This window comes from Vidua macroura, chromosome 17 (assembly GCF_024509145.1).
Source record: "Vidua macroura isolate BioBank_ID:100142 chromosome 17, ASM2450914v1, whole genome shotgun sequence".
In the NCBI taxonomy this organism is placed as follows: domain Eukaryota; kingdom Metazoa; phylum Chordata; class Aves; order Passeriformes; family Viduidae; genus Vidua; species Vidua macroura.
Window position 1 is genome coordinate 5,991,330 of NC_071587.1, and position 27,924 is coordinate 6,019,253.

Genomic DNA, 27,924 nt, shown 5'->3' on the forward strand with positions numbered 1-27,924 from the left:
GGCGGTGCGGGCACCGAGCGCGGCGGCGGCGGCGGGGGGCGGCGGCCGCGCCCCCGGCGCGGAGACAAAGCCGGGGCCGAGCGCTGGAGGCGAGCGGCGGGGGCGGCCCCGCTCCGCGGACAGGCGGGAGGTGAGTGGCGGCGGCGGCGGGGGTGCCCCGCTGTGGGGCAGCCGGGGGTCCCACGGTCCGGCAGCGGGGTCCGGCGGGGGGTGCCCGGGGTCCGGCCGTGGATCCAGCGGGGGATGTCCAGGGTCCGGCCGTGGGGTCCGGCGGGGGATGTCCGCAGTGGGGACCAGCGGGGCGGCGGGGGGATGCCCGCAATGGGATGCCCGCAGAGGAGTCCGGCGGGTCGGCGGGGAAATACCCGCGGTGGCGCGACCTGGCTGTGGGTCCGATCGGGGATGCTGGCAGCTCGGCGAGGAGGCGATGGGTCCGGCCGAGCATGCCCAGGCTGCCGTGGGGCAGCTGTGGGTCCGGCAGCGTGGGATACCCTGGCTGCGGATCCCCACAAGGATGCTGGCGGTCTGGCGCCGGGTGTCAGTGGGGCGGCTGTGGGTCCAGCGGGATGCACATGGTCTGGTGGGTCAGCCGTGGGTCCGGCTGGGGGTGTCACTGCCTGGCGGGGCAGAGCTGGGGACGCGGGGGGTCCGGCGTGGCGACCCCGCCTGCCTGCAACTCCCCTTTGTTGTGCTCAGGGGCTGTGGGGGACCCCCGGGAGCGCAGGGCGGGGACAGCCGGGCTGTATGTAGGCCAGGACATGAAATATTCATCGCCCCCCTGCTTTGATGTCTCGTGATCCGCTTCCCTTGTTGTGTTTGTTCACCGGTGATTCTGGGGCCAGTGTCCAGCCCTGGTGGACCTGGCAAGTCGTGCCCCTCGCCGTGCCCCTCACCGTGCCCCTCGCTGTGCCCGCCTGGCTCAGCTGCTGGGGGGCTGCAGAGCCCCGGCTTCTCCCATTTAAGACTTCATTCAGTCAGGAAGTTCCCTGTTGTAGCCCGGGCGATCCAACCCCCATGTGTGGCTGCAAGTGGTGGCAGTGGCACGTTCCCACTGTCACAGCCCCCAGTGCCATGGATGAGCATCGTGGGTTTTGCCCTGACCCACACTGGGGTCAGGATGAGGTTTTATCCTGCTCACTGCCCAGACAGGCTGTGCTGCATCCTGGGGCCATTTGGGATGGACACAGGAGGCAACCTGCAGCGATGAAGCTGCTGCACAGGGCGGTGTGCATGGGGACAGGTGTGGTAGGGGGCTGGCATCTTGTGGCACTGATCCTGGCATGGTCCTCTCTGGTGTTTGGCATCATGTCAGTGAGCAGTGCAGCCTCGTGTGAGACCTGCTGGACTGAGTGGGGATCTGCTCCACCTCCCTAGGTTTTGCAGGCCCTGCACAGTGCACTCTCCTCTGGCATTTCCTCACCCCAGTGGCTGCTGTGGTGTGCCAGGGCTCAGCCCTGGACTTGGTGCCAGGAGGTGACTGTGGTCCTGGTCCCGGTCCCAGAGATGTTGAGCAGCAGTAAAGGTGGTAGGTGGCAGGGAGCAGGTTGTGCTGCCCTGTGTGTGCCATGGCCTGTCCTCTGGCTCCCCAGAAGTGATGCAATGGAAGGGAAATGATGTGACATGCAGCCAGACGTCCCTCAAGACGGGGCATTAGGAGCTGGGGACAGTGGAGGGTGCAGAGCACAGGGTTTCCTGAGGTGAGCTCCTGCCTGTGCAGCAGGGGCAGGGACAGGACAGAACATATCCAGCAGTGCTCTATGAAACTGCATGAAGGCTGTAACAAAAGACTTGATTTTTCTTTCTCCTGCCCAGCTGGTGCTCCCAGAGGAGGAGGTGCTGGGGGTCTTTGTTGCTCTCCTCTCAGCCAAGGAGATACCCACTGCCAGCATGACCAGTGCAAGAGCTGAGTCGTGACAAACCTTCCCAAGATCCAGCCATTAGTGATGGGAATCCTTTTGTCCCTGCCAGACTTGGAGACACCCCTCAGAACCCAGTGGCTCAACATGAGCCCAGGCCCCCTGTGCAGCAGGTGTTGGTTGGTCAGACAGTCACAGGGCTGCCCAGGAAGGTGTGAGGAAGGGGATATGGAGGATGACATCAGCAATCTTGCACTTTAAAGAAATATCCTTTCTGTCATTTTTACTGTTGGGCTGCTCCTGACACCTTTGCCATAGAGTTTGATCCTGGCTTACCTGTGCTAAGCCATCACTTTGGCTGGCTCCAGATCCACCCAGAGCAAAACTGTGGCACTCAGTGTCTGAGCCAAGGCTTGTGTGCTGTGTCTCTGCAATCATTAGCCAGTTAATACTTATATATCAGGAAGGAACACCTTTGCTTAGGAGATCGAGGGTCAATTCTCACTTCCAAGCTTCGACCTGGGAGCAGCAGGGCAGGGACTCCTCTAAACACCTCCTGGCTTCACCAAAACAGCCCAAGACAGGGTTATTTATGGGCTACGCAGCAGCAGCAGCAGCAAAGGGAAGTGCAATGTTCCCTGTCTCGATCGTTAGTGGCCTTGCAGTGCTCCCTGTGTGATGGAGATGCCCTAATGATAGCTCTGCCCTTTAATGACTTTGTGCCAGAGTGATGGAAAATCAGGGAGGTTCCGCGGGGAGGCAGAAAGGGCCATCCCAGCCCCTGGCTGGGGAGCAGGGGGATGAGACGAGGAGAGCACTGCGGTGACCAACCAGTGTGGAGGTTCTGCTGCAAACACAGGAGGGTCCTTTTTTGCCTTGGTGGCATAGAGGGGACATCAACGGTCCTGAGACAGGGGTGTCCTTTAGCAGCACGGGCAGCTCCTGCAAAGCAGCATCATTCCACTGGACTCACTGAGGGAAGCAGGGGATGGACCATGCGACTCCCACTGCCTCTCCCTGTTACTAGTGTGGAATCCTACCTGGCCTTTGAAATCATCACAGAGCTAAACTCTTATCTAATGAGACCTGAAGGACTTGGTCCCCAGCCTCTCATTTAAACAACCAGCAAATGCCTGTAAGATCTTGAAAGAGAAGAGGTAGGAGCAAGCAAGCAGCCTGCACCTCCTCCCAGCGTGTCTAAGCAGGGCATCCCTGGGACAAAGCACTGGACTCCTGGCACGGCTGTGGGAAATTGGAAAGCCTATCTGAAATGCTATTGTTTCCTGTGCTGTCTATTTTGCAGCTCAGTTTCCAACTTGTTTCTTTATCTCTTGGAACAATTTCCCATCTGAGCTCACTTCCGCAGCGCTCCGCATCTCGCCCCAAAGCCCGCCTGGAGATGTGTCCAGCATGCATCCCATCGGAAACGGCCCTGTCAGACAGCAGCACACCCCTGCACCTCCCTGCAGAGGGGAGCCCTTGAATCCCATGCCTGGAGAGCAGCTCGGACCTCTGGATGGAAATAACCATCCACGCATAGCTGTTCCTGGGACAGGAGCGCAGTGGGTTGTCACTGTTTCCAGTCCAAGCTCCTCTGCCCAACTGCCTGTAGCTGTGGGTGGTGCAGTCCAGCTCCCCAGGGCTCGTGTCTTGCTGAAGTTTCCACCCATCAGCAAAAAACACGGCGTGTGTCACGGGGCTGTTTTAAAGCCTTTGGTTCCTCTTCGCTTAAATGGGCAGCAAGCTGGGAGATAGTCCAGTACGTCACAGAATCGTGGGATGGTTTGGGTTGTAAGGGGCCTTAAAGCTCATCTAGTTCCAGTTCCCTGATCATCTGGTTCCAGACTTGCCCAGAGTATGCTTAGGAGGTCCCCAGCTCAGTCCCAGGTTGTCACAGTGACCTTGGCACTGGCTGTGTTGGGAACCGGTGCCGTGCACATGGCTCTGCACATGCGCTTTGCAAAGAAAACCCTGAAACAGATTTCAGGAACAAATGTGGTTTGAACCCGGGCCAGGAACCAGGACCTGCAAATCTGTGTGTTGTGCTGACTTCCCTTCAGGCTATGGATCTGCTGGCTGCTCTCACTGGGGAGCAGGGAGGGGTTTTCTAGGGCTGGGGGCTGGCCAGGCTGCCGGGGGCATTGGCCGTTGGGCAGGGCGGGACTGATCATTGATTTTACCTCAACCCTTAAACAAATCTGCCCGACTCCACGTAGTCTCACTGGAGAAGCAGCATCTGAAATATCCATAGGCTGGCATGTGGGATTGGTGGGCTTGTCTGGAGAAATGTGGAGAACAGAACTGCCTGGGTGTTTAAAGTAAAAAAAATAAGAAATGGGGCCCATGCATAGCAAGCCTGCTCTCACCTCACAGCCGTGGGCCCCATGCAGGAGGGCTCTGGGATGGCTTTGGGGTCTGCAGCCCAGGGGGACATGTGTGACTTGGGCCATGCTGTGGTTCTTTCCATGTGCTGCAAAACTCAGAGGATGGCCCTGAGATTCCCAGCCATGCTTGACCTGTTGTGGTCTCACTCCTGTGACCGTGAGGTTTCTGCTGGCCCTGAGCCCCCTGTGCTGAGAATGGATGGATGGATGGATGGATGGATGGATGGATGGATGGATGGAAACCTGACTGCATGCTGTGCAAAGAGCTTTCACCCAGTGCAGCTGCTCCCATCCTTCCTGACTGAGCTTGGCAACCTTGGCCACCAAAAACCTGGGCAATGAGGGTAAAAGCCCATTGCTGCATTGCCCCCTCCACCATGGGAGAGGTTAACAAGTCCAGCCTATCCTGAGCAATGTGTCCTCCTCCCATGCCACGCACCACTTTGGGGGCTGCATGAGAGGGTCAGGTCAGTGCTAAATTGATCCTAAAAATATCTCACCTCAGGGCACCCTTTTGCAGTAATTTGGGGTTGGAGGCGTAGTGCTGTGTCTGGGTTTCACTTCTCCACTTTGCTTTCCCACTGCATTCCTCAGTTTCTCCCAGGAGCACCTGAGGAGAAGCTGTTGTTGGAGTTGGTGAGGTTTTACACAGAGTGTGTGCCTCAGTTTCCCCTTCTCCCAGCCCCAGCTGCAGTACCCTACCCCATGCACACACCACGGGTAAAGCCTCCCCTTAGGCAGGGCAAATAGAATCTGGTCTCCATGGAGCACAAGCACCTTCCTCATCCTCAGCTGCAGCTGCAGCCAGTGCCAGCAGCAGCGGGGTCAGGCAGTGCTCTCCCTGGGCTTCTGATGTTCCTGGGTTGAAGCATGTGCTTGCTGACTTATGCAAAAAAAAAACTACACAGAAAGGCTCTTGGAGACACTCCCTGCTCAGACGGGCCCTTTCCTTCCCCTGCCCATGGGGCAAGTGCTGGTGGGGCCCTGCTGTGCTGGGAAAGGGATTGGAAATCCTTGGAACAGCAGGAGGGAGTTTCCAGTGAGCAGCCTGCTGCATCAGGCAGGGAGGGTGACATGGGGTCAGGAAGGGTGCAGATGTAGCTGCAAAAGTCACTGTGAGCAGGATGAGCTCCATGCTCCAAGGCCATGAGCAGTTGAGCTGGGAAGTGTGTGGGGTGGGAAGGCTCAGGCTGCTGGGACAGTACAAGGTCTGGGCAAGGGGGCTGACAAGGAGGGCAGCTGCCTGCCCACCTGGCTGCCTGCACAGGTGTGCATGGGGGTGTGCACGTGTGTGTGCACACTCACCTGAGCCCTCTGGGTGATTTGGGGATGGGCACAGCTCTCGTGCTCTCATGCTGTGGTCCAGGAGGGCTGCGCTGAAGCCACCATGAGCCACAGGTGATGGGAAGCAGAGGAGACGCCCTGCATCCCTTTGTCCCTGCATCCCTTCATGCTGTCCCTGTAGGATGAGTGAGGGCTGGAGAGATCCCATGGGAGGGTGCAAGGTCCACATGTCACTGGTCACATCCACCTTGTCCATAGTCCATCTCTGCTCCTCACCACAACTGCAGTGAGCAGTGCCAGAGGTGTGCAGAGCCCAGCTCTGCTCCAGGAGCGACAGGGATAAAAGACACCAGCTCAGCATTTTTCTTTGTTTTTCATCTGCTCAGGTTGTTGATAGTGAGCACCATCAGGGGCTGCACCTCCCAGCTGGATCCTCTCTGGTGTGAGCATCCCACTCACCCTGGGAGCAGCTGGCATTTTGGGCTTGGAAAAGCTTCTTGGGGCTGGCTGATCTCTGTCTGCCCCTCAGGACCCTCCCTGGTTGCTTCCTCTGACGCATCCTGAGCGATGCTTTGTTTTGGTGGTGCAGATGGGAGTGGCTGTGGGGACCAGCATCTCTCAGGGCTCTGTTGCCAGGGATGTCCTCGGTGTTCCAAGGCCAGAGCCACAGCCCATGCTGTGATCACTCGTATGGGACCTGCTCCCAGTCCCATCCATGCCCACGGAGGTGAAAGAAGGAGCTGAGTGTGTACTGCTTGAGGCTGACCCCGATCATCCAGCCACATGTAGCATGTGTACATTAGGGCTGGTGGCCCCATGGTTCCCCAGAGCACAAGGCTTGTGTTGGGCATATGCCCCAAAGTCCCAAAATAACCAGGAAAATGATCAGCATAAATTTGCTCTGTGGGATCCTGCTTATTTATTTGAAAATGTTCAGAGGTCTGCAAAGTGGGAAGTGTTTGAAATCTGTAACAGAAGAACCTTGGCCTCTGCTTGGCTTGTCCTTCATCCCCTCCCGTTGCAGTGAACCCCAGCATGTGTCTGGCCAAGTCCCTGTGGCTCCAGCTGAGAGAGGGGCAATTCCCAGCTCCATGGGTTTGTGTCAAGGGTGCCCTTACCCACATACCCTCCCTGCATTTTCCCTTTTTTTTCCCATGAGTGTTTCAGTTCCTGTTCCATGTCAGGAGGGCTGTGGGAGGTTTCTGCCACGGGGGTCCTACAGGACCCCTCAGCAGGGCTGATGGGGCTGTGGCTCTGGTCCTGGAGGGCCAATGGAGCCCTTGGAGCTCCTTGCCTGGCTGGACTGGATGGGCTGGTTTCTCTGAAAGTGGAAATGTTTTAGCAGTGACGCCAGCGTGGCCAGGGTGGTTGTAACTTGCTCAGATGTGGAGCTTTTCTGCCTCCTGCGTTCCTTGCCCCCTTCCTCCCCCTGCCCTGGAGATTTGCCGCCTGCCTGCGCTGCTGTCTCGTCCGGGTCAGAATGGGTGTGTCAGCCCTGCAGCCACGGCAGACGCAGGTGGCACCACTGTTTTGTCCGGATCTGAGACACCTGTGAGTCACAGCAGCCTCCTGCTGCCACCTGCCCCTTCCCCAGGAGCCGGGCAGGGCACGGAGTGGGCTGGGTGCTGCCACAGCCGTCCCCCGAGAGCACCCGGGCTTGATGTTCACTTCCAGAAAGCAGAAGGAAACCACATTTCCTGGAGCCTGAGGCTGCCTGTGCTGGGAGAGGCGCTGCAGAAATGGGGAACAGAAATCACCCCTTCTCCTCCAAGGGCCAGCTTGGGTCACCAGGTTTCCATCACCCCCTCCAGTGGGGCCAGTCCCTTGTCCTGGTTCTTTGCCTGGAGGAGGATGGGAACAGTGGGGCTGTGATGGGCCACGGGACACTGGAGAATTAAGTGGCTGGCAGTGGGAGCTCAGAGGTGCCAGCATGCCCGGGGGCCAGTGTTAAAAGGGCACATTTTGAGGAGTGCTGAGGCACAGGGGTGTTTTTGGGAAGCATTGTCCCATGGCTCCAGGCAGTCCTGGTGGCCAAGAGCTCCAGCTCCTAGTGCCATTCCAGCTCGACATCAGAGTTTCCCTGCCCGGCATTGTCTCTTCCCAGCCCCACGGGCACTCCTGCCCTTGGAAGCATTTCCTTTCAGTTTCCTTCTCCTGGACTTGGCAAGAGGAGAGCGGTGTCCTCATCACCTGCCTGGGAGAAGTCAGCTCAGGTTAGTGGAGGCCAAGGGCTTTGTGTGCCTTGGAAAGCATTTGCTGGAGCTGGTTGGGCAATTCCTGGCTTTGGCTGGTGTCCTGATGGGAATGCTGGAAGTGCAGGCTTGAGTCAGGCTGGGAGGTACTGGGAGGCATCCCTGCTCTGACCCGGAGCATTGTCAGGCTGCACAGCACCCAGCCAGCTTTGAGCATCTCCTGCTGGGGATCCCACCACCCCTCTGGTCCCTGTTCCTGTGCTGGACCATCCTCAGGGTGAGAAAGCTTTGTTTTCCCTTCTGTAATTGTTGGACACCCTTACAGTGCAGAAAGGATGCACCCACACGCTGACAGATCCAAAGACGTGGTCCTGTCCGTCCCCAGGCCTGCTGCAGTGCAGTGACAGGGATGTGACAAGGTGTGGCAATGGCCACCTCCCCATCTCACATCTCTGAGTGGAGAAAAGGCTTAAAACTGAGTGCTCAGCTCAGCACCAGCAAGCACAACTTGCAGCACATTCCACTTCCTGCATCCAGCTGCTTGCATTGTTTCAGGGAGATAAGGCTTGTGGCTTTCTCCTGCCAGCATTATGCAGGATGGTGCTTGGGGGTGCCCAGTGTCAGGATGCCCCTGCCCTTGCCTGGTTTGGGGTGCTGTGGGGGTAGGGGGGGGCACAGCCTGCAGCTCTCTGTGGTCACTGATGTTGGCAGAGCCACTGCCCATCACCCCAGCAAGCCAAAATCTGCCTGTGGAGGGGCTGACCCTGGGACGGCTGGGAGAGCTCAAGCTTCCTACATGCTCCCAGTGTGCATGCTTGGAGTTTCCCAGTTTCTTGGCCACATGAACATCCAGAATGTGCTTGTGTGCTTCTCAGGGTTTGTTTTGGTCTTTTAAACTCCCTGTTTTGACATGTCTTTCCGGAGGCGTTTTGCATCACTCCTGACTGTGACTCTCCCCCTTGCTTAGGGGGAGTGAATTTGGATGCTTGATCTAATTATCTTTTCCCCTTTTGTGATGCACTGGCCTCTGCTCTCTTGGGCTGTGGAGCTTTAATTAAGATGGTCTTAATTTTAAAGGGAGTTGACAGGGTCAGAGAGGAGGAGTTGGGGCTTATATCTGTGGGGAGTGTGGTAACTGGGCCCCCACACAGCAGCTGCACTGCCTTCCCTACTCCAGCCATTCTTTCATGTGGAAGAGCTCTCCATCAGCTGGGGGGAGCCAGGGGAAGGCTGGACTGCTTGGCTCAGGTGCCTTCAACATGCTGTTACTGGGTGAAGCAGAGCTCAGGACTGGGGACACCTGCCTGTGGTGCTCCTGGTTGGAGCTGAGAGATGAAGTGGGCATCCCCGCATTGTTCCTCCTGTTTTAGGAATCAGTGCAGGTGAGAAATGAGTGTCCTTGTGGAGGAGAAGGGCTGCAGGCACAAGCCAGACGTGTCCTCACTGCGTCAGCCGGGCAGGGACAGGGTCTGCAGCATCACACCCCACCTGTGGGGCTGGGGCAGCAGCTCCCCCTTTTCACAGCTCCTGGGACTCATCGCAGTGAGGCTGGTCCCAGCCTGGCAGAGACGAGCCTGTGTTCCCTGTCCTGTCCTGAGCAAAGCCTGATGGCATGGGCAGGGGACAGGAACTGTCACTGGCTGGACACAGTGACCGTGTATTCGGGTGGCAGAGGGATGGTGGGCTGAGCCAGGCTGTCCCCACGGCAGCGGGGGCTGTGCTGCTGCTCGCTGGCCCCCAGCTGAGATGCTTGTCGTGGGAAAGGGCAAAACCGGGAGCATCCTCTGGGACAGAGGGGGAAGCTGTTCTGTGAGTATATCCGGGGCTGTGTGTCCTACTAAAATGTGGGGAGGGAGCAGAGGGCAAAACAGGGAAGGGGACAGGGTGACATCTTAAGATGATTAAAAGACCACCTCGCTGTGGTTATGGCAGCACTGACCAAGCTGGGACTTCACCCACAGCACTGACCCCGCTCCCTGGGGGCCACACTGGCAGGGGCAGCACTGCTGCCACTTGGTGCCACCCCAGCAGGGGGACACGGGGGATGGCAAAGTGCCCTTTGGCTGCCTCCAGACTGAGACCTCTGGTTTAATGGCCTCCCTTGCGGGCAGCTTCCATTGATCCTGCACGGATCTGCCCCGGCTGGCCCTGGCCCTGCTGGGAGGGGGCTGGTTGCGTGCCAAGGGGATGGAGGGGCTGGGTGTGTTTGGGACCGCTGCTCTGTGCCTCTCCCTGTCCCCGGTGCCGGCTGCCATGGGCTGGGTGCCGCCAGGCTGCTTTGTCTCGCTCGCCGTCCCGCACGCTTCATTTTTCAGTCTGGTGTGAGACAGTTGCCGTGATTAATCTCACCGGGGCTCTGCGAGCCGAGGGCACGGCTCAGCTCGTCTCCCGCCGTCAGTGGGTGGGTGCTGGTGCTCCCAGCCCCTCGCTCCCTCTCCCCCAGCACCCCCATCCTGCTGCCGGCAGTGCTTCTCAGCACCCCCGGCTCTGGAGCAGCTCCAAGGGCAGTGCCTTTATTGCCAGAGATGTTTCCCTCCCCAAAGCTCGGTGTCGGTGTTGGGCCCCGGCTTGTCGCGGCATTTCCCAATGTTTCTGCCTCTGCTGTGTTTTGTCTGCTCCCAATCAGTGTCTTTTGTTAGTGTCTTTGCAAAGACGATAAGATCGCTTCCCCTCCGCTGTCAGCCTGCCCGTACCACGCCATTGTATCCTTGAGCGATCCGGGCGCGGCGGAAAGCGGCCGGAGCGGGACCGCCGGGGAGCTGCCGCTTCCCCTCGCTGTTGCCTTTGCGAGGGCATCTCTCCTCGGGGAGGTAGGGCAGAGGATGGAGCCTTTTCTTGCCACCCAACTTGCCAGTTAATTTCTGGGGGGAGACAGCCTGGAGCGTGGCTGTTGGAGGCGTGGGGGTGCTGGGCAGTCCAGGTGGCATTTCCAGCGCCGGCAGAGGAGGACGGGGATGCCGCTGTCTGGCGTACCGTGATCTGATCCGAGCTGAGGTGTGCAGCCGAGTGTGCTTCATTTTTAATTGCTTTTGGAGAGGGTAGGACTGGGTTGGCCTCTCCTTGCTGCGGCCTCTGCCCCGGGCAAGTTGTGTGGCTGAGCTCAGCCCTGGCACCCTCCCCTGTGTCTAGGGAGGAATGGAGGCTGGGAAGACCCCAAAAGCAGAGCCAGCAGCTCACGGAGATCCGTGGGGATGGCAGTGCTGGCGGTTGTCTGAGCCTGGCTATGGCCGTGCCAGTGATGTGCTGCTGAGGATGGCAGCCCCACTGCCAAGCGAGCAGCAGGACTGTGCCAGGTTGTGCCAGATGTGCCAGGGAGTGCCAGGCTGCTGCCACAGCAGCCACCTTCAGCCACCAAACAGTCAAATCTGTCAGCGTGAGGTTTCTAGTGCGTCCATCCCCCCAGGGACCTGCCCTTCCCCATCAGCGGACCTGGCACCTCGCCACTCAGGCACATGGCTGACCCCAGGCTGAGGCATATTTGGATTTTCCTCGTGGAATTTTTGGCTCTTTTTGGTCTAATCATTGTTGTGGCCCGTGTCACAGCGTGCCCGGGTGGCAGGGACACGGGCACCACGTGTGTGCGCGGCACAGCTTTATTTGTATGTGCTGCAGCCTGGAGTTGGGGCTGCAGCTTCCCCCCTGCATCCCGCTGTGCAATCATTACCAGCCAGTATTTGTCAAGTACAAATTACAAACCATTCAACGTCTTAAAGGGCTGTCAGTCAGCTCCCACTCATTATCCTAATCAAATGCACTAAAAATAGTGACAAAACTTATTAGTAGGGGGAAGGGGAGGCCATGAAAACAAACCTGCGGTGGGGGCACGGCCCCTGCATGCAGACAATGGGATATTCCCCTTACATGAGGTGTGAAACCCGGGATGTTGCTCTTGGATGAGGTGTGAAACCTGGGCTCCAGCTGGGACAGGAGCACGGTGGGATACTGCCTGGGGCCTTGAAATAGGGTCTGAATCCCTCTGTGCAGGAGCAGGTGCCCCTCAGGGGTGGCTGAAGCCTCTCCGCAGCGCTGGGTGAGCAGGGCTGGTTGGAGGGATAATTTCCTTTCTGTAGGAGAAGAGGGAGCAGTTCCTGTAGGAGCTGGGGCTGGGAAAGGGTGGCAAAGCCAGGTGAGGGGCTGCCCTGGCTCTGCGGGGCCATGTCCTCCTCTGCTTTCCACCTAAAGCTCTGCCTCGAGCTGCTGCTGCTCACTAGGGTCCCCCCATCACGCACACTTGCGACAGAAAACCGTCCTTTTTGAAAAATGTAGCTAAAATATGCTTTTCTGGATGAGTCAGGGCTTGAGCAGCACAGGTTGCTCCCATGCCTTGTGCTCAGTTTGTGCCGTAGCATTTGTCTCTGCTCTTGGAGCAGATGACTCATCCCGGGGGACGAGGTCTCTGCTTGGTGGCCGACCGTGCCTGCCGCAGGTCGTGGCTGTCCGGAGATGGAGCAACAGGGCTGGAAATGCTGGTGTGTCTGGAGGAACTGGCTTTGCTTTTCCCCTGAAAAATCCCTTGCTGGGCTGGGGGTGCCTGTGCTCCCCTTCCACTCTGGGACGTGGCTTGGGGCGGCTCCAGCCGCCTGCTCTCCCATCCCCAGTGGGGCTGATGAAGCGGAGCAGAGAATCATCCTCTCTTCACACGGCAGAGATCAGAGCGAGCGGGTGTGAGCTGCCGGCCCCACGCCGGAGGGATGGCGAGGAGGAGGAGGATGAAGGCAGCCCTGGGCACTGAACCGTGGCGTGGCGGGAGAGGGTGTCAGGGTGCAGGGGCTGCCGCGGTGCTGACGCTCCCTCTCCTCGCAGGCTGCAGCGGGAGCTGAGCTGAGTTCTCCGGCAGCACCTCCCCACCCCGCGGCGAGGCTGTAGCCGAAAGCACCGGTAAGACATCGCCATGGCCCGGGCAGCGGGGGACCGGGCTGCTTCACCTCCTGGGGGGGCTGGCAGCCCGGCACTGGCTGCTCTGCCACAGCCGGATTGGCCCTGGAGCATCCTGGGGGGCTGGGGGCTGGCTGCAGGTGCAGAAGGCACAGCCCTCCGCGGGAGCTCCCGGCGTGGCCGGCCGGGAGGCAGAGCTGAGGCCTCGCATCTCGTGCCGTGGTGGATCGTGCCGTGCCGTGCCGTGCCGTGCCGTGGTGGATCGTGCCGTGCCGTGCCGTGCCGCTGGCGCTGCCCCCGGAGCGGAAGGCAGGGAGTTCCTGCAGGCTGCGACGTGCCCGGGGTGCTAATCCCCGCCGCAGGAAAGCTGCCTGCCCGCCGCCTCGCATCGCTGCGAGCCGAGCACAGGGAGCGCTGGCCCTGCTCCAGCCCTCTGCTCGAGCCTTGCGAGGGGGAGAGGGGCAGCCCTGCTGAAAGGCAGGGCATGCTGAGCCTCCCATCCCAGCATTGTCAGCTGTGAAAAGCACGGCAGCGGGGCAAAATCCCACGGGGCATCAGCCAGGCTGCCCTGGTGGTGCTGAGCATCCCTGCAGCCTGCTGCGTGTGGAAATGCTGTATTTATTAGACATAAATTTATTAGACAGATACACAGCGTAGCTCCTGGCAATGGGTATTTTTTGCAGTCTGGCTGCTGTCCCACAGCTCCCAGTGATGCTGCTGGGGTGTGCTGGGAGCCACCACACTTCCTCCTCTGCCCTTTGGCTGCAGGGGGGAAGGGTTCTTTGGCGACTGTGCCAGAGGCAGGGGGTCTCTCCCTGGTGCCTCCCGAGGGCCTGAGTGCACAGCACATTCCTGCTATCATTATTCACTCATTTGCCAGGCTTTTGCACAACCCTGTGTTCTCCCAGGAGAATCTGCACCCTTTTCTTTCCAGCTGCCAAGGGGATGTGGGAGCTGCAAGGGTTTTCTCAGGCCCCTCTCCTCCCTGGGGACAGGTGGAGAGGCACAGGGCCAAAGCCACATGGTCATGTTGGCTGGGTTACCTGGGACTCTGAGTGGGGATGGTGCGAGGCTGCCAGTGCCCCTGGGCACAGTTTGGGGTTGCCAGCCTGCATTTTGCACTGGCCAGATTGCAGGCAGAGTGTGTAGGTATTCAGATGCAAAGCAACAGGAGAGCTTGGAGTGGAGCTCTGCAGCCCCTTCCCCAGAGATCTGTGGGCTCCTGCCTCCTCCTCTTCCATCTTTGGCTCCTGCAGCCAAAGCCCTGACAGCTGCATTGGGCCTGTCAGAGCACCGTGTCCCAGTGACCAGCACATCCAGTAAAGCCCTTGCCTGGGAGGGCCAGAGCCCCAGTGCAGGGTGGGAGCTCTCCCTGCCCAAACTGCTGCATGAGGAGGGATGAACTCCCAGTTCATGGTGTTCCTGGCCAGGACATGCCTGGAAGTTGCACATCCTCTGCCCACAGGCTCTCAGGTGTGAAGGTGAGGACCTCCCTGTTTTAGGGAAGTGCCTGGGGGATCTCCTGTCCCCTCTGTGTGCTCTGCTTCTGGCTAATCTCTGGCATATTGACTATTTTATACCTTGATTTCCTCAACACACTGATAAATAATTTTCTGACCCAAGCTCAGAAAATGTGCTTGGGGGACACTTGTGTCCCCAGAGTGCTGCTAAATCCACCACCCTGGCTGGGGTGTTTTCCTGCCTGGGGAAGTGCTGCTTCCAGGGGAAACTCTGAGCAGCTCTACTCTTGCTCATGGTCCCATGGGGAGTCACAAGCCACACGGTCACAGCCCTGCCATGCTCCCACTTTTCTCCCTGCACTGCCACCGGCATCCCGGGAGCCCCAGTGAGTGCCAGAGCCCCGGGCAGAGGTGAGCAAGGGGCTGGCTGGGGACAGGGAGGTGGGGGCTGCTTGTCATCACTCCTCAGGTCTTGCTCTCCCCTGCTGCAACAAACTTTTAAAGTGCATTTATTTACGGGACAGGCTCCTTCCCCTTGGCTGCAGGATCTACCTCTGGATTGCCAGAAGTGACCATTTGCAAGTCCAAAGCTTTTATTTGACCCTTATTTGCTTTGAGACCCCCAAAGCCTGGCACAGATATGGGTGGACAGAGTTCTGTGGCAGATAGAGGCATGGTCCCTCCTCATCACCTGCATCCACAGGAGGAAGGACAGCTCTGCTGCCTACTGGATTGGCTGCTGGAGTCATACCCAGCACAAAAAAAACCACAGTTTATTCGTTTCCCAAACCATGGCAGGATCTGAGCCTGCCTGCATGGGTCACACAAGGACACTGCTGGATCCTCTGTGCAGTGTGGGAGCTGGAAAGCAGTAGATGGAAATTGTGTCTTTTGGGAAATAAGCCCTGATCGTCAGTCAAAGCCCTTGCTGTGGGAGGGGAGCTGAGGGGGACAGGGAGCAGCTTGTGCCTGGCACCCCTAAGCTTCCCCACAGCAAGAGCCAAGGGCTTTGCCCCAGTGACACTGGGGCTGTGCAGGCTGCTGGGGCTGCCCATGGCTCTGGGGGGCTCGGCCCAAGCTTCTCTCCAAAGCTGGGCTAGACAAACCCTCTGCTGGATGAGGCTGAGCCCTCCCAAAGCCTCACGGATGGCAGCATCCAGGTCTGCACCCTGTGGGCAGCAGCTGCCTCCTCTGCTGCTTCCCTGCTTGTTTTCTTATCAGAGATACTCTGCTCCCTGCTTGTCTCCACCTCCTTTTTCCCTCCTGCCATGCGTGATCTAGCCTAAATATTTCCTTCCATAGCTTCAGGACACTGCTGGGTATCCTGCCATCTTTGGAGACTGCAAATAATTCCCTGCCTTCATTTATGTCATTACCTTGAAGGTATTTATAGAGCGTGGTCCTGAGTGGAAAGGAAGGCTATATATAAACTATTTGACTGTATATAAAGGCGAGATCCCTTGGTCCTTAGCTGCAAACTGCCTGAAACTGCTCCTGATTTAAACTTTTATCCTGTTGGCTGCATGTTTTGGACTTCAAAGGTCTGTCTTCAGTACTTAAATCCCCATCCTGGTAGAAACTCATGTGTAAGAGGAAACACGTGGGGACTGAGCTGTGGCAGGTGCCTGGCCCCAGAGCTGCCGCAGAACTGCCACAGTCTCAGCACAGGTCCATGTTCCATGCTCAGCATCTTTGCTCTGCACTCCCATGGCTCAGAGTGCTTCCCTCTGCTCCCAAAGCATGTCCTGGCAGTTTCACTGGCTGCTGTGGCTGCACAGGAGGTGTCTCCATGTTAATGAGGGGCGATGGTATCCCAGGGCAAGGGCAGGATGGCCAGACTGCCCAGCAGCTGCTGCTTGAACAGACTCCAGAGGTTGTTTCGTTTCCTGGTGGGCAGGCATCTGTCACTCGAGCCCTGGGAAACAACTTCTTATTATTAACAATAATAATTACAATAATAATACTACTACTAATAATAGAAGCCCTCTGTGTGTCTGTGTGTCCTCCAGCCCGGGACCATGGGGAGCAGCAAGAGCAAGCCCAAGGACCCCAGCCAGCGCCGGCGCAGCCTGGAGCCCGCTGAAAACACCCACCATGGGGGCTACCCGGCCTCGCAGACACCCAGCAAGGCGGCTGCTCCCGACGCCCACCGCACCCCCAGCCGCTCCTTCGGGACCATGGCTGCTGAATCCAAGCTCTTCGGGGGCTTCAACACCTCTGACACGGTCACCTCGCCGCAGCGTGCCGGGGCACTGGCTGGTCCGTGTGGGCTGGGGCTCGGCAGGGTGGGGAGGGTCTCAGGCTGGTCGTGGTGGGTTTGTGTCCGGCTTCTTGGGGTCTCGGGTTTTTGAGGGACTCTGGGCTTGGGAGAGAAGTAGATCTGTGTTATCAGCCAGTGGGAGGGTGGTGGGAGGGGAGTGTCCCTGTGGCTGTGCCCCTCCTGAGTGCTCTTTGTCACAGGGGGAGTCACCACCTTCGTAGCCCTCTACGACTACGAGTCCCGCACCGAAACGGACTTGTCCTTCAAGAAGGGAGAGCGCCTGCAAATCGTCAACAACACGTGAGTGTCCCTGCAGCCAAGCCCACGTGGTGAGCTGTCACCTCTGTCCGTCCTGGGGAGCCCCCAGCCCAGCCTGGCAGGACCAGCTGTCCCAGGGATGGGTGCTCAGAGGGATGTGCCAAAATGCACACGGACACAGTGACTTGTCCAAGGACACTGACACTGAAAGCAGTCATTTGCCTGCTTCCTCATCCTCCTGACCCTGCTGCTGGTCACTGTGGCCTCATAGCCTTGTCACCAAGCCATGTCCTCTCTTTGCTGGCCATTCTGTGCCCTCCAGCACAGAGCCACCTCCCCACCAGTCCCATCCCCATCCATGCTCAGCTCCCTCTTGTTAGCCTGGACACATCCCTCAGCTTCATGGGTGCTTTTCCCTGTGCTTGTACACTGTCTCTGGTCTCAGCTTCTCTCTTGACTCTTCTTTCTCTCCCTCCATGCTGTCGTTTAGGAGAAAGGTGGATGTCAGGTGTGTATTGCACATTCTTACTGCTATTATAAATGACCTACTTGATCAAAGCCTGTCTGCTGCCACTTGAGGGCAGGTTGGATGGAGCAGGGCTGGGAGGAGATGGTTTCCAGATGGTTTTGTGGTTGGTTGCATTTGTCCTCTTTAAATGACCAGAACAGAGCAGGGAGTCCCTTCCCATGCTGGGGAAATGTTCCATCCAGAGCTGTGTCTGCACCTGGGAGCTCTGACCCCATCCCCTTTCCTTGTCTGTGTGTGGCTCCCCTCTGCACTCTCTTTCCAGTTGGCTCTTCACTCCCCCCTGCCCTTTGCATTTTTCTTTTGCATTTTTAAATTTTACTTTTATATTTTATGAGTGGCTCTGGTGATTCAAGTATTTCCTCAGGGCTCTGACCCCATGGTTTGCTCCCCATCCTGGTCACCACAGCACATCCATCTCATGCAGGGCAGCATGGCCAGCTGGAAGATGCTCCTGTGTTAACCCCATGTGTGGTCTGTCCTGACAGGAGGCACACACAGTCCAGAGCCTGGCTGGCAGAGCCAATGTCCCCAGTGTCCCCAGCTATGGAGCTGCCACAGGGTTCCGAGGGTCTGCAGCTCCTGCTCCCCCTCCACTGCTGCCTTCCAACCTGGGCACCCAAAAGAGCAAAGTCAAAGGCTGGAAAGACAAGGGAACATCCCAGGACTGAGATTTCTCCTGCAGTGCTTGGGCAGTGTGGCACAAACATGTTTTCAGTCTGATCCTTGTTCTCATTGTTCCAGTGCTGTTTATTAGTGGTGGTTTGTTTCATCTATGAAGTCTGGCATGTGCAGCGTTTCAACGTTGCAGGAAAAGCCTGATTTGGGAGTTTTGGTGCTTCTTACTTTCAGTCTCAGCAGTGTGTGAGCTCCATGCTTGAGTTCTGCTTTCTGGCTGTTGCAAAGTGAGCTCTGCCTGTGGGGGTCCAGGTCAGGTCCATACATGAGGGGTTTTTCTTTTCACCTTTTATCAGTTCTGGGCTTTCCACACTTTTTTTTCCCCCTCTACTGCTATTTGTCAGAGGGAAGGCTCAGTCTGTGATGGGCTCTGCAGCATCCTGGGGAGCAAAAGGGCTTTTTTTGGTGATGCAGTCCTTTGGTGGAGGGTGCAGGATGTAGCTGCCAACCTTCCCAGTGCCTGTGTGGGTGAGATGTCCACAGGGAGAGAGGTGGTGGAGGAAGTTGGGCAGTTTGTGCAGTGCTCAGGGGTGAATCACTCTTCTCAATGACCTCCCGGAGATGTTCACACAGTCTGGGAACAGCTCGGGCTGCTGCACTTTGGGGACAGCAACAAACAGATTGTGATGTCCCCTTCCTCTGGTCTCCCTGGCAGGACAGTCAGTGCCCTGGAACTGCAGGGAGGGGACTTGGGTTCAGTCCAGGGAGGGCTGGCAGGTGCTGGGCACAGCCGGAGCCCATGGCCAGGGTGGCAGCAGGTTTTGGCTGCCCTGATGGGGCTGGGGTTGCTCAGAGTGAGATGAGAAGCCTCCACAATGCTCATCTCCTCTGCTCTGGGTCATCCTACCAATCTACCCAGTGCAGAAAGGCTCTTGTGGTACCATTTCCAGTGGGAAGAAATCTCCTCCCAGCCAGCAGGCAGCCAGCTGGGATGTGGTGGGATATTTTGGGTAACATAGTGCAGGGAATTGTTGAAATGCTTTGTTTTGCTGCTGCTGATTATTATTTTTTTTCCCCCACTGAGATATTTATGGAATAGTTTGTTTTGCTGAATTCCCAGCTTGTAGTCTTGCAGCCCAAGCTGGAATAAAGCCACAAGTCAAAAGCTGGGCATTTTTCAAGCAGATGTTTACTATGGTCCTGTGGGAAAGGAGCCCAACCAGCCTCCTGTCCCCTTCAGAGCCACCTCAGTAAAGGTGACTGGGGTAACAGCCCTGGCTGAGGAGCACAAGCTGCCTGCCACGAGATGTGCTGGGGCTGGAAGAAGCTAAAATGTCATCCAGGGCTGCTGTGAGGCTGTTCCAGGGGCAGAGCCCAGCTCTATGAGTAGGAAGAGATGCCTGGAAGGTCCCCTCCATCTCCACCAAGTGACACCATCAAGGGGAGCTGGGGGCCATGTCTGGGTTATGCCAGTGCTTTGAAGCATCGCTGGTTTAGCTGGGAAAAGCACGAGTCACAAGCAGCTGGTGAGTCTGAAGCAAGGATGGAGGTTTACACGTCTGCAGGGTCAGGGATGGGTCTGGATGTGGTCTAGTGATCCTTGTAGTGGTGACTGAGGTTGTTGGTATTTTTCTGTAGCTTGTTTGTGGAGGTTGTCCTGCCAAGTTCTTGTATCCTTACGGGGCTGTTCCCACGAATCTGCACTTTTCCCGTAGCCTCGTCTCCCTTGTGGTCAGGATGAATTCAGTGGCTGTCTTTGATGGGCAAGAAGATGCAGGTGGTGGGAGGAAAAGCCCTGCTGTCCACAGGAAGGGGAAGCCACCTCCTGCCGTCCTCTTGTTCTTCTCTATTTGTTGTCCTTTCCAGCCCCATCCGGAGCAGGAGCCGGTGGGAAGGAGGGCAGAGCAGCCTCCAGCTCCTGGGGACATGCCTGGGGCCAATGTGCCCGGGGCAGGAGGGCTGGATGCTGGCTCAGCCACAGGTTTTTAGGGACAAGGAGCCTCACTGGTGGCTGTGCAGGCACAGCCCTCGCTGGGGCAGCAGGAGGCTCGGGGTGGGGCTGGAGCCTTGCAGGGGCTGTGAATGGGACACCCGGGCTGGACAGCTGCACAGATCCCGCTGCATCCCGGCTGGACACCGCAGATGGGCAGGGCTCAGCCCCTGCCCAAGCCTCAGCCCTGTCCCGCTGCTTTTCTGCAGCCTGTGTTTAACTAACTCCCTTGGGTTTTCCTGGTTCCTTTTTCAATTGCTGCCATCATTCTGTCGCTTCTCCACGTTTCCTGCCCCTCCCCTTGCCTGCTGCTCCCTGCTGCCAGGACCCCCAGTGCCTCCCAGCCTCCAGCCAGATACCCTTCCCATTCAGGTGGCTCTAAAGGTATTTTGGCTTGCTGGCTGCCCTGCCTGATTCAGGTTTAAAGCATTCCATATGTGGATGGATGGCCCCAGGAGCGAGAGCTCACCCAAACAGAGCCACAGGCAGGGGCTGGCAGCAGGAGCTCTCCTGGCTGGGGTCTGGCTGTGGGGCTGGGGGCTGTGGGGCTGCGCCTTTTCCCACTGGGGCTCTGTGCTGGCTCATCCTCCCCTGGTGCCTGTGGGCGGGTGAGGGGCTGGCCGGGGGGCTCCTGGCTTCACACTGAGTGTGTTTTGGTTCTCTTGCAGGGAAGGTGACTGGTGGCTGGCTCATTCCCTCACTACAGGACAGACGGGCTACATCCCCAGTAACTATGTCGCGCCCTCAGACTCCATCCAGGCTGAAGAGTAATTGCCATCTTCTAGAGAGTTTATAGACAAGTGATAGCAAACACACCCCGAGCACTCCCCCTCCACCTCTGCCCCACTCCTGGGAGAAGCCTCCAAGTCCTCTGGATTTTTCCTTTTTGTTAGCTTTCCCCTGTGAATGTGCAAACCAGCCTTTCTTTAATGCCATGAGTGCAGTGCTGCAGCGTGCTTGCATGGTGGAGGGGTGAGTGGTGGCATAGCAGGGCTCTGGATGCTTTTGCTCTGGTTTTTATGGAGAGCCTGGAGAAGAGAAGGCTGCAGGGAGATCTCATTGCAGCCTTCCAGAACTTAAAGGGGATTCTAAAAAAGAGAGAGATGTTTTACACGGGCAGAGAGGCCTGGGAAAGGACAAGGGGGAATGTTTATAAACTAAAAGAAGAGAGATTTAGATTAGATGTTAGGAAAAAATTCTTTACCCAGTGGATGGTGAGACACTGGCTCAGGTTGCCCAGTGTGGCTGCCCCATCCCTGGGAGTGTTCAAGGCCAGTTTGGAGGGGGCTTTGAGTAACCTGGTCTAGTTGAAGGTGTGGCAGGAAGGTTCCAACCCCTCTGGCAGGGAGGCCATGCCCAGCCCAGGCTGTATGGGGACGTGGCACACACCGAGGTGCCCGAGCCCAGACACAGCCCCTGGTCTCCCAAACCTGCAGTGGGTGGGCCAGGCCTGAGCCCCCTGCTTGGGCAGGCAGTGGAGGGGGGCAGTGGCAGGGGCTGAGCCACTGCCTTTGTCCTGCAGGTGGTATTTTGGGAAGATCACTCGCCGGGAGTCCGAGCGGCTGCTGCTCAACCCCGAAAACCCCCGAGGGACCTTCCTGGTCCGGGAGAGCGAGACCACGAAAGGTGAGCAGGGCTGGGGGGGTTGCTGGCCTGGAGGAGACCCTCTCTGGGGGGTGTGGGGGTACCCTGAGTCCCCTCAGTGTCTCCTGCTGGTGCTGGTCTCCAGGGAGCCAATGCTGACGTGGCCATCACATCACCGGTGACGTGCCTGTGCCAAAGGCACTGTTACACCACTGAGCCCGTGGGCTGGAGGGATGTGGCCACTTCTCTCCCACCACTGCCTACCCAGTGAGTGCCCTTCTCAGAGGTGGTTCAGCTCATGGCAGTGTGGAAGCCAGGGTTCTCACCAACTCTGGCAAGACCACCAGGCAAGATGGTCTTTTTTCCTGTTTTTTTCTTTTTGTTGTTGGTTTATCTGGCTGGGTTTTTATACACCTCCAACTAGATGTTTTTTTGGTTTTCCCCTGGTCCCTGTCTAGTGACAAAATGTTGAACACGTGCTTCCTGGGCAGCCAGCCCAAGGGAATGATGAACTTTAGTCCTTTCAAGTCTGACACTTCTGAAAGTGAGAGTTGTGATCTTTGAGGTTTGACTGCCTGAGGGTGTTTCTTACCTGGTTTAGTTTGGCTCCAAATGTACCTTTGGGAAAAGCTCCTTTATGTTCCTTTCTGGTTTTATGCCTTGAACTTATCACTATTTGTTTTATTCTGATGGAAGCAGCTTCTTCAAGCAGCAGCATAAATCTTGCCCTCTGCTATCTGTGGCCCCAGCAACACCACATTGTTCTCATGTGGGCAGAGCAGAGCCAGGCTCCTGAAGCAATGCCTATGGTGGGACTTGTGCAGGAGGGAACTGGGCCCACCAGCCCCTTAGCTCCTCTCTGAGACACTGAGGAGTTGTTGCTCCCCCCAGCCTGGCTCTGCCTGCTCCTCTCCCCTTGTTAGCACGTCCCATAGGATGGCTGCTGGCAGAGCTGCTGTGCAAGCAGAGGGCAGCTGGAGGTTGTGATGGTGTGGCATGGCTGTAGCTGAGGGACGTGTGCCTGGCACCTGGTGCAGCCAGGAGCTGCTGCTCCCCATCCTGTGCTTTTGGGTGAAGGCAGCACCTCCATGCCCAGTCCTGCCTGCCCCATGCCCACCCACAGTGGGCCCCATGGGGAGCACCCATCCATGGCCCATCTGCAGCCCCTCTGTCCTGCCCACAGGTGCCTACTGCCTGTCCGTGTCCGACTTTGACAACGCCAAGGGGCTCAACGTGAAGCACTACAAGATCCGCAAGCTGGACAGTGGCGGCTTCTACATCACCTCCCGCACCCAGTTCAACAGCCTGCAGCAGCTGGTGGCCTACTACTCCAGTGGGTAGCCACGTGGGTCCCCTTGGGGTCTGGGTGGCACCCTGGGTGCTGTCCCTGCCCTCGCTGCAGGGCGGGCGCTGCTGGGAAGTCACCGCTGCACTGGGGGACACCAAAGCAGCTGTGTGGGACTGTGGTGAAAAGCTGGGGTTCAGGGCAGAGGTGAGGGTTTGGGTATGGGTCCCCAGGCTGTTTACAGGAAAGATGTGGGGTAAAGACATTGCATGCCTGAGTACCCATGTGTCACCCTGCTGTTGTCCCTTCCCGTGCCAGAGCATGCTGACGGCCTGTGCCACCGTCTCACCAACATCTGCCCCACGTCCAAGCCCCAGACACAAGGCCTTGCCAAGGATGCCTGGGAAATCCCCCGGGAATCGCTGCGGCTGGAGGTCAAGCTGGGACAGGGCTGCTTTGGAGAGGTGTGGATGGGTAAGGACCATTCCCATCCTGCTGTCCCCTCTGTGTCACCACCTGCATCCTGTCCCCCGCCACTGGCAGATGCCTGGAGCCGGTGGTGGGGTGGGGGAGCAGGGGAGGGACACAGCCCCCTGCCCCATATGTGTGTCCTGAGCAGCGTGTCCTGTGCCACAGGGACCTGGAATGGCACCACCCGGGTGGCCATCAAGACACTGAAGCCTGGCACCATGTCCCCAGAGGCCTTCCTGCAGGAAGCCCAGGTCATGAAGAAGCTCCGACACGAGAAGCTGGTTCAGCTCTACGCTGTGGTGTCAGAGGAGCCCATTTACATCGTCACCGAGTACATGAGCAAGGGTAAGCACGGGAGGGACGCCGAGGGGGCAGCTGAGGGGCCCTGCTCCTCTGGATTGCTCTCACCACGGTCTTCCTCACAGGGAGCCTCCTGGACTTCCTGAAGGGTGAGATGGGCAAGTACCTGCGGCTGCCCCAGCTCGTGGATATGGCTGCTCAGGTGGGTTTGCACATCCCTGCGCCTCCCTCATTCCTTGTGGGGGCACTGGCTGCCTGCGCCCCTCACTGGCTGTGGTGGCTGTCACTGGTCAGGCAGTGGGGTGCTCTGCAGCCTCGCTTGGGTGGGTGCCACTGTTGGGTCTCAGCCCAGAGCGGGGTTGCACTCTGGGACAATCATTTTGCCCATTCCTGTTGCTGCCAACTCTCCCTGGCCAGCAAACCCAAGTCTGCATGGCATTTCTTGAGCAGCTGGTGTTTCCCACACCTCAGCTGGGTCCCACTGCAGGCCTGCTCCCCTCAGTGGTGCCAGGCTCTCCCCGGGGACCCTCGTGTCATCCTGTCAGCCACGGTGCCCCACGTGCTGGTCCCCACAGATCGCATCCGGCATGGCCTATGTGGAGAGGATGAACTACGTCCACCGGGACCTACGGGCAGCCAACATCCTGGTGGGGGAGAACCTGGTGTGCAAAGTGGCTGATTTTGGCTTGGCACGACTCATCGAGGACAACGAGTACACGGCTCGGCAAGGTGCGTGCCCGGGGCTGCTGGCACTGGAGCAATGGCCACTGGTCCCACGGTGTGCTGTGCCTGGAGCCAGCACGTGGCTCTGGTTGCACGGGGCCCTGGAGGCACCCCCTCACCCTGACTCTCCATCCAGGTGCAAAGTTCCCCATCAAGTGGACGGCCCCCGAAGCAGCTCTGTACGGCAGGTTTACCATCAAGTCAGACGTCTGGTCCTTTGGCATCCTCTTGACTGAGCTGACCACCAAGGGCAGAGTGCCATACCCAGGTGAGGGCCGGCACTTGCTGGCAGAGGCCCTGTCCCCATTGTGGTGCCCAACACCAGCTGTCCATGCCCAGTGCTTGCCCCCTTGCTGCCTCTTCCCGGGTTGGATCCTGCCCCACTGGGGTGAGCAGATATTGGCCAGGATGCAGGAACCCAGCCACCCTGTCCCGCTCTAGTCCCTGAGCAAGGTGACAGGGACAAGTGCTGCTAGGCCAGGGGTCCCTCTCTCCCTGGGTCACTGGGATTTCCCCTAAGGCGGGTCCTGGCACAACACCTGGCTCTGATCAGTGCCATGTCTCCTCTGGCCACATGCAGGGATGGTGAACCGGGAGGTGCTGGACCAGGTGGAGCGGGGATACCGCATGCCCTGCCCGCCCGAGTGCCCGGAGTCCCTGCACGACCTCATGTGCCAGTGCTGGCGGAAGGACCCGGAGGAGAGACCCACCTTTGAGTACCTGCAGGCTTTCCTGGAGGACTACTTCACCTCGACAGAGCCCCAGTACCAGCCTGGAGAGAACCTATAGACGCGGGGCTCCTCCTGGCACCAGGGACACTGCTGTCCTCACCGCGGGGCGCCGAGGGTTGGCCTCCCCACCGAGGGGCTGTGTTTGTGGAGCAGCCCTGGAGCAGGACAGGGCACTATCTCCAGATGCAGCCAGGGGAGCCCCTGGGTTCGCCCATCGCTCATTAAGACTTCTGGCCCGTGTTTAATGAAGCGGCGCTGTTCTGCTGGCAAAAGGAGCCTGTGGGCACCAACAGAGCCAGCTCAGGAGGGCAAGCAGAGCATCTCCTGCCAAGAGACTTGGATTTTGGGAGACTTTTCCCACCACAGCTCTGGGGTGAGCCAGGAGGATTTGAGGGACAGCATCACCCCACCTTAGACACATGGTCCCAGTCTCCTGCAACCCCTTTCTAAATCAGCACAAATTTCCCTCCCCCTTCACCCTCCCCACCATTTCCCTCTTGGCTCCAGCTCTCTTGAGGGTGCTGGCAGAGATGTTTTGCCACAGGGATGTCACAATTCCAGGCTGGCTTGAATGGGGTGATGTGCCAGGGTGGTGGTGGCAGCATGGGATGACAGCACTCTGGTGCTCTGGTGGTCCCTCTGGCCTCACTGTGACCTTAATGGCTGGTGGGTTCTGGGACTCTGAAATGTGACAGCTCCAGGCTCTGGTGACCAACACTGTCCTATTGGAGCACCCAAGCACACGATCAAATCTTCCAGCTGTGTCTGTTCCCCCAAGGGACACGTCTTGCCTCTCTGGGGAGCAGGACTGGGGACACCAGCAGAGCCCTCACCCTGCTGTGCTTTGTCCCACCACATGCTCCAGGTCTTCCAGCCAGACCTTTGGGAAGGACCCCCCAGCCGCCCTCCCCAGCTCTGCCACCAGCTTTCCCAGCAGAGTCCCCTGGGCTGGCCCTGCCACCAAATCCAGGTCCACTGTGGTGCTTGGGTGTATGGTCTGTGTAGTGTTCTGGGTGTGGGAATGTTTTGGAGGAAGTACTCAACTTCCACAGATGGTTTTGTCCACCTGGTATGTTTTTAGCTGCCTTCCCTCTACCCATTGTGTCTCAGCTTCCAGGCAGCAGTCCCCATGCAGCATCCCCAGCCACATCCCCCATCTGGAAGTGCTGTGCCACATTTGCATCCTCATCTCCCCTCTGCTTGCTCCCAAAGGCCTCAGCCATGTCTCAGCTGTGGGTGGCTATTCCTGCCCAGCTTTGTTCCACACACATCCCGTGGGGCTGATCCCTGGCAAGGCAACGCTCATCCCCTGCCCTCTCCCACCCAGCACCTGCTTGTACATAACCCTTGAGTGGTCCCTGCACCATCCCAGACCTGGACTTCATTGCATGTGTCAGTTTTCCCTCTCCAGTGGCTGTACCCTGCTGGAAACCTTTCACAAAGGTTTCACAAAGCTTCACTCCTTCACCTCCTGGGTCCCAGAGACCCTTGCTCAGAGAGACCTGGGGGGGTCTTTGGATGCTCTCCTGGAGCACAAAGGGCTGGGAGCTTTGGGATGCTGTGTGGCAGGGGGTGCTGGAGGGAAGGACTTGGAGATGGGAGCCAGTGGCTGTGTCTTCCTCTCAGTCCTCAGGCTTTCTGTGCCTCCTCATCACCTTTAGGATGGTGTTTGCCTCTGGCACAGCCTCCTTGCAGGCAGCAGACCCAACCCACTCCTCACCAGCCCCTGCCATGGTGCCAGTGTCCTACAAAAGCTGGGTGGGAGCCAGGCATGGGCAGGAGGTGGCCAAAACCCCTGCCCCAGATCTCCACCAGAGCAGGACCCAGGCAAGCCACTGCCTCTCACTCACTCACTCCCACAGTGCCCTGGTGTGGTTTGACCCAGCCACTTATTTATAAACCAAGTACATGGTTGGTTGTTTGGTGGCTCCTTTTTTTAATAGTAAAGCTTTTAAAATCAGTTTGAACAGGCTCTTCAGCACTATGGAGAGAACATGCTAGCTTGAAGAGCAGCAGCTGGTTTAACGGATTTTTTAAAAAATTTATTCTGGGAGTTGGAGCCTTTTCTCCCCCCCCCCCCCCCCCTTCCTTTCCTAGCAGGTTTGCTGTGTTTGCATTTCTGCAGTTGGGCAGGGACTCCCCAGACCTCAGTGTTCTGGGTCTTCCCATGTTTGCAGCCTTTTGGGATAGGCAGCTGCCACAGATACCCTGTCCCATGGTAGCTGTTCCAAGGGGTGGCTTGTGCCATAGCTCTGCCTGAATTACACAAATCCCTGTCCCTGGGAGAAACCTTTTACAGCTGTAACATGTGGAAGCCAGATTTGGTCTGGAAGCTGGGAAGAGAGAAGGCAAGCACATGTTTGCCTTTGGTTGTCTGGCACGTGCAGGGCCTTGGGTGCAGCAGGACAGGAAGGCGAGTGCAGCCTCTGGCTCTTCCAGAAGGCAGCAGGTGCAAGGAGCACCCCGGGATGGCTGAATTCCCTAAGGCTTTCAGCAAGATCTGGTGAAGGAGATGTGCTGGGGACACTTCAGGGCAGAGGGCAGTAAGGCAATCCCAGAGAAGCCCTCCTCCGGGGGGGGGGAGGGTGTGTCCATGTGTCCATGTGTCCATCCGTGTTTCTGTGCAGTGCTTGTGGTGGGACCCAGTGTCACCAGAGTGGCCACCACAGCCAGCATGGCCTGGAGGCCCTGGGAATTCAGAGCTTCCCCTCCATTATTGTCTGCCAATTTACTTTTTAAGCCAACAAACTCCAGAGGGGATCCCCCCCTAAGGATGCTCTTTGGCTTCCTGGGGTCCATAAAACCCTACAAGTCATTCTCCTCTGCTGTTACCATTTTTTACACAGTCTTTTGTAAGATCTCCAACTGACTATGCAGAGAACGTATGGATCTGTGTCTCTCTCCCCAGCTCCCCTCACTTCCTCACGCCTTTTTTTGGTGTCTAAGTAAAATATTTAGCTTTTTTTTTTTTTTTTTTTTGGATAATAATACAACTTTGGAAAAAAACCTGAAAAGGTACAGCTTTTTGGGTGGTGGGGGGGGTGGAGATGCTTTGAAACTCTAACGTTGATGTAAATACTTTGCTATTTGATAATTAAATACAAACAGACCTCACAAAACAGAAGTG

At 57.8% G+C, this 27,924-nt stretch overlaps 1 protein-coding gene across 3 annotated transcripts; it reads left to right on the forward strand.

Annotated features, from left to right (window-relative positions):
- Positions 1-89: 89 nt before the first annotated feature.
- SRC (SRC proto-oncogene, non-receptor tyrosine kinase) lies at positions 90-27,905 on the forward strand. 3 transcript variants are annotated; one of them, XM_053992897.1, is made up of 14 exons: positions 108-130; positions 12,520-12,594; positions 16,061-16,310; positions 16,512-16,611; positions 17,060-17,077; positions 20,372-20,470; positions 21,226-21,329; positions 22,471-22,620; positions 22,891-23,046; positions 23,209-23,388; positions 23,469-23,545; positions 23,919-24,072; positions 24,203-24,334; positions 24,647-27,905. In XM_053992897.1, exons 3-14 carry the CDS (start codon positions 16,070-16,072, stop codon positions 24,853-24,855), a joined length of 1,620 nt encoding a protein of 539 aa, XP_053848872.1. In that variant the 5' UTR covers positions 108-130; positions 12,520-12,594; positions 16,061-16,069; the 3' UTR covers positions 24,856-27,905. The 3 variants fall into 3 exon arrangements, with proteins under 3 accessions (XP_053848873.1, XP_053848872.1, XP_053848874.1); XM_053992898.1 differs by lacking the exon at positions 12,520-12,594 and having other exon boundaries at positions 90-130; XM_053992899.1 differs by lacking the exon at positions 17,060-17,077 and having other exon boundaries at positions 109-130.
- Positions 27,906-27,924: the final 19 nt, after the last annotated feature.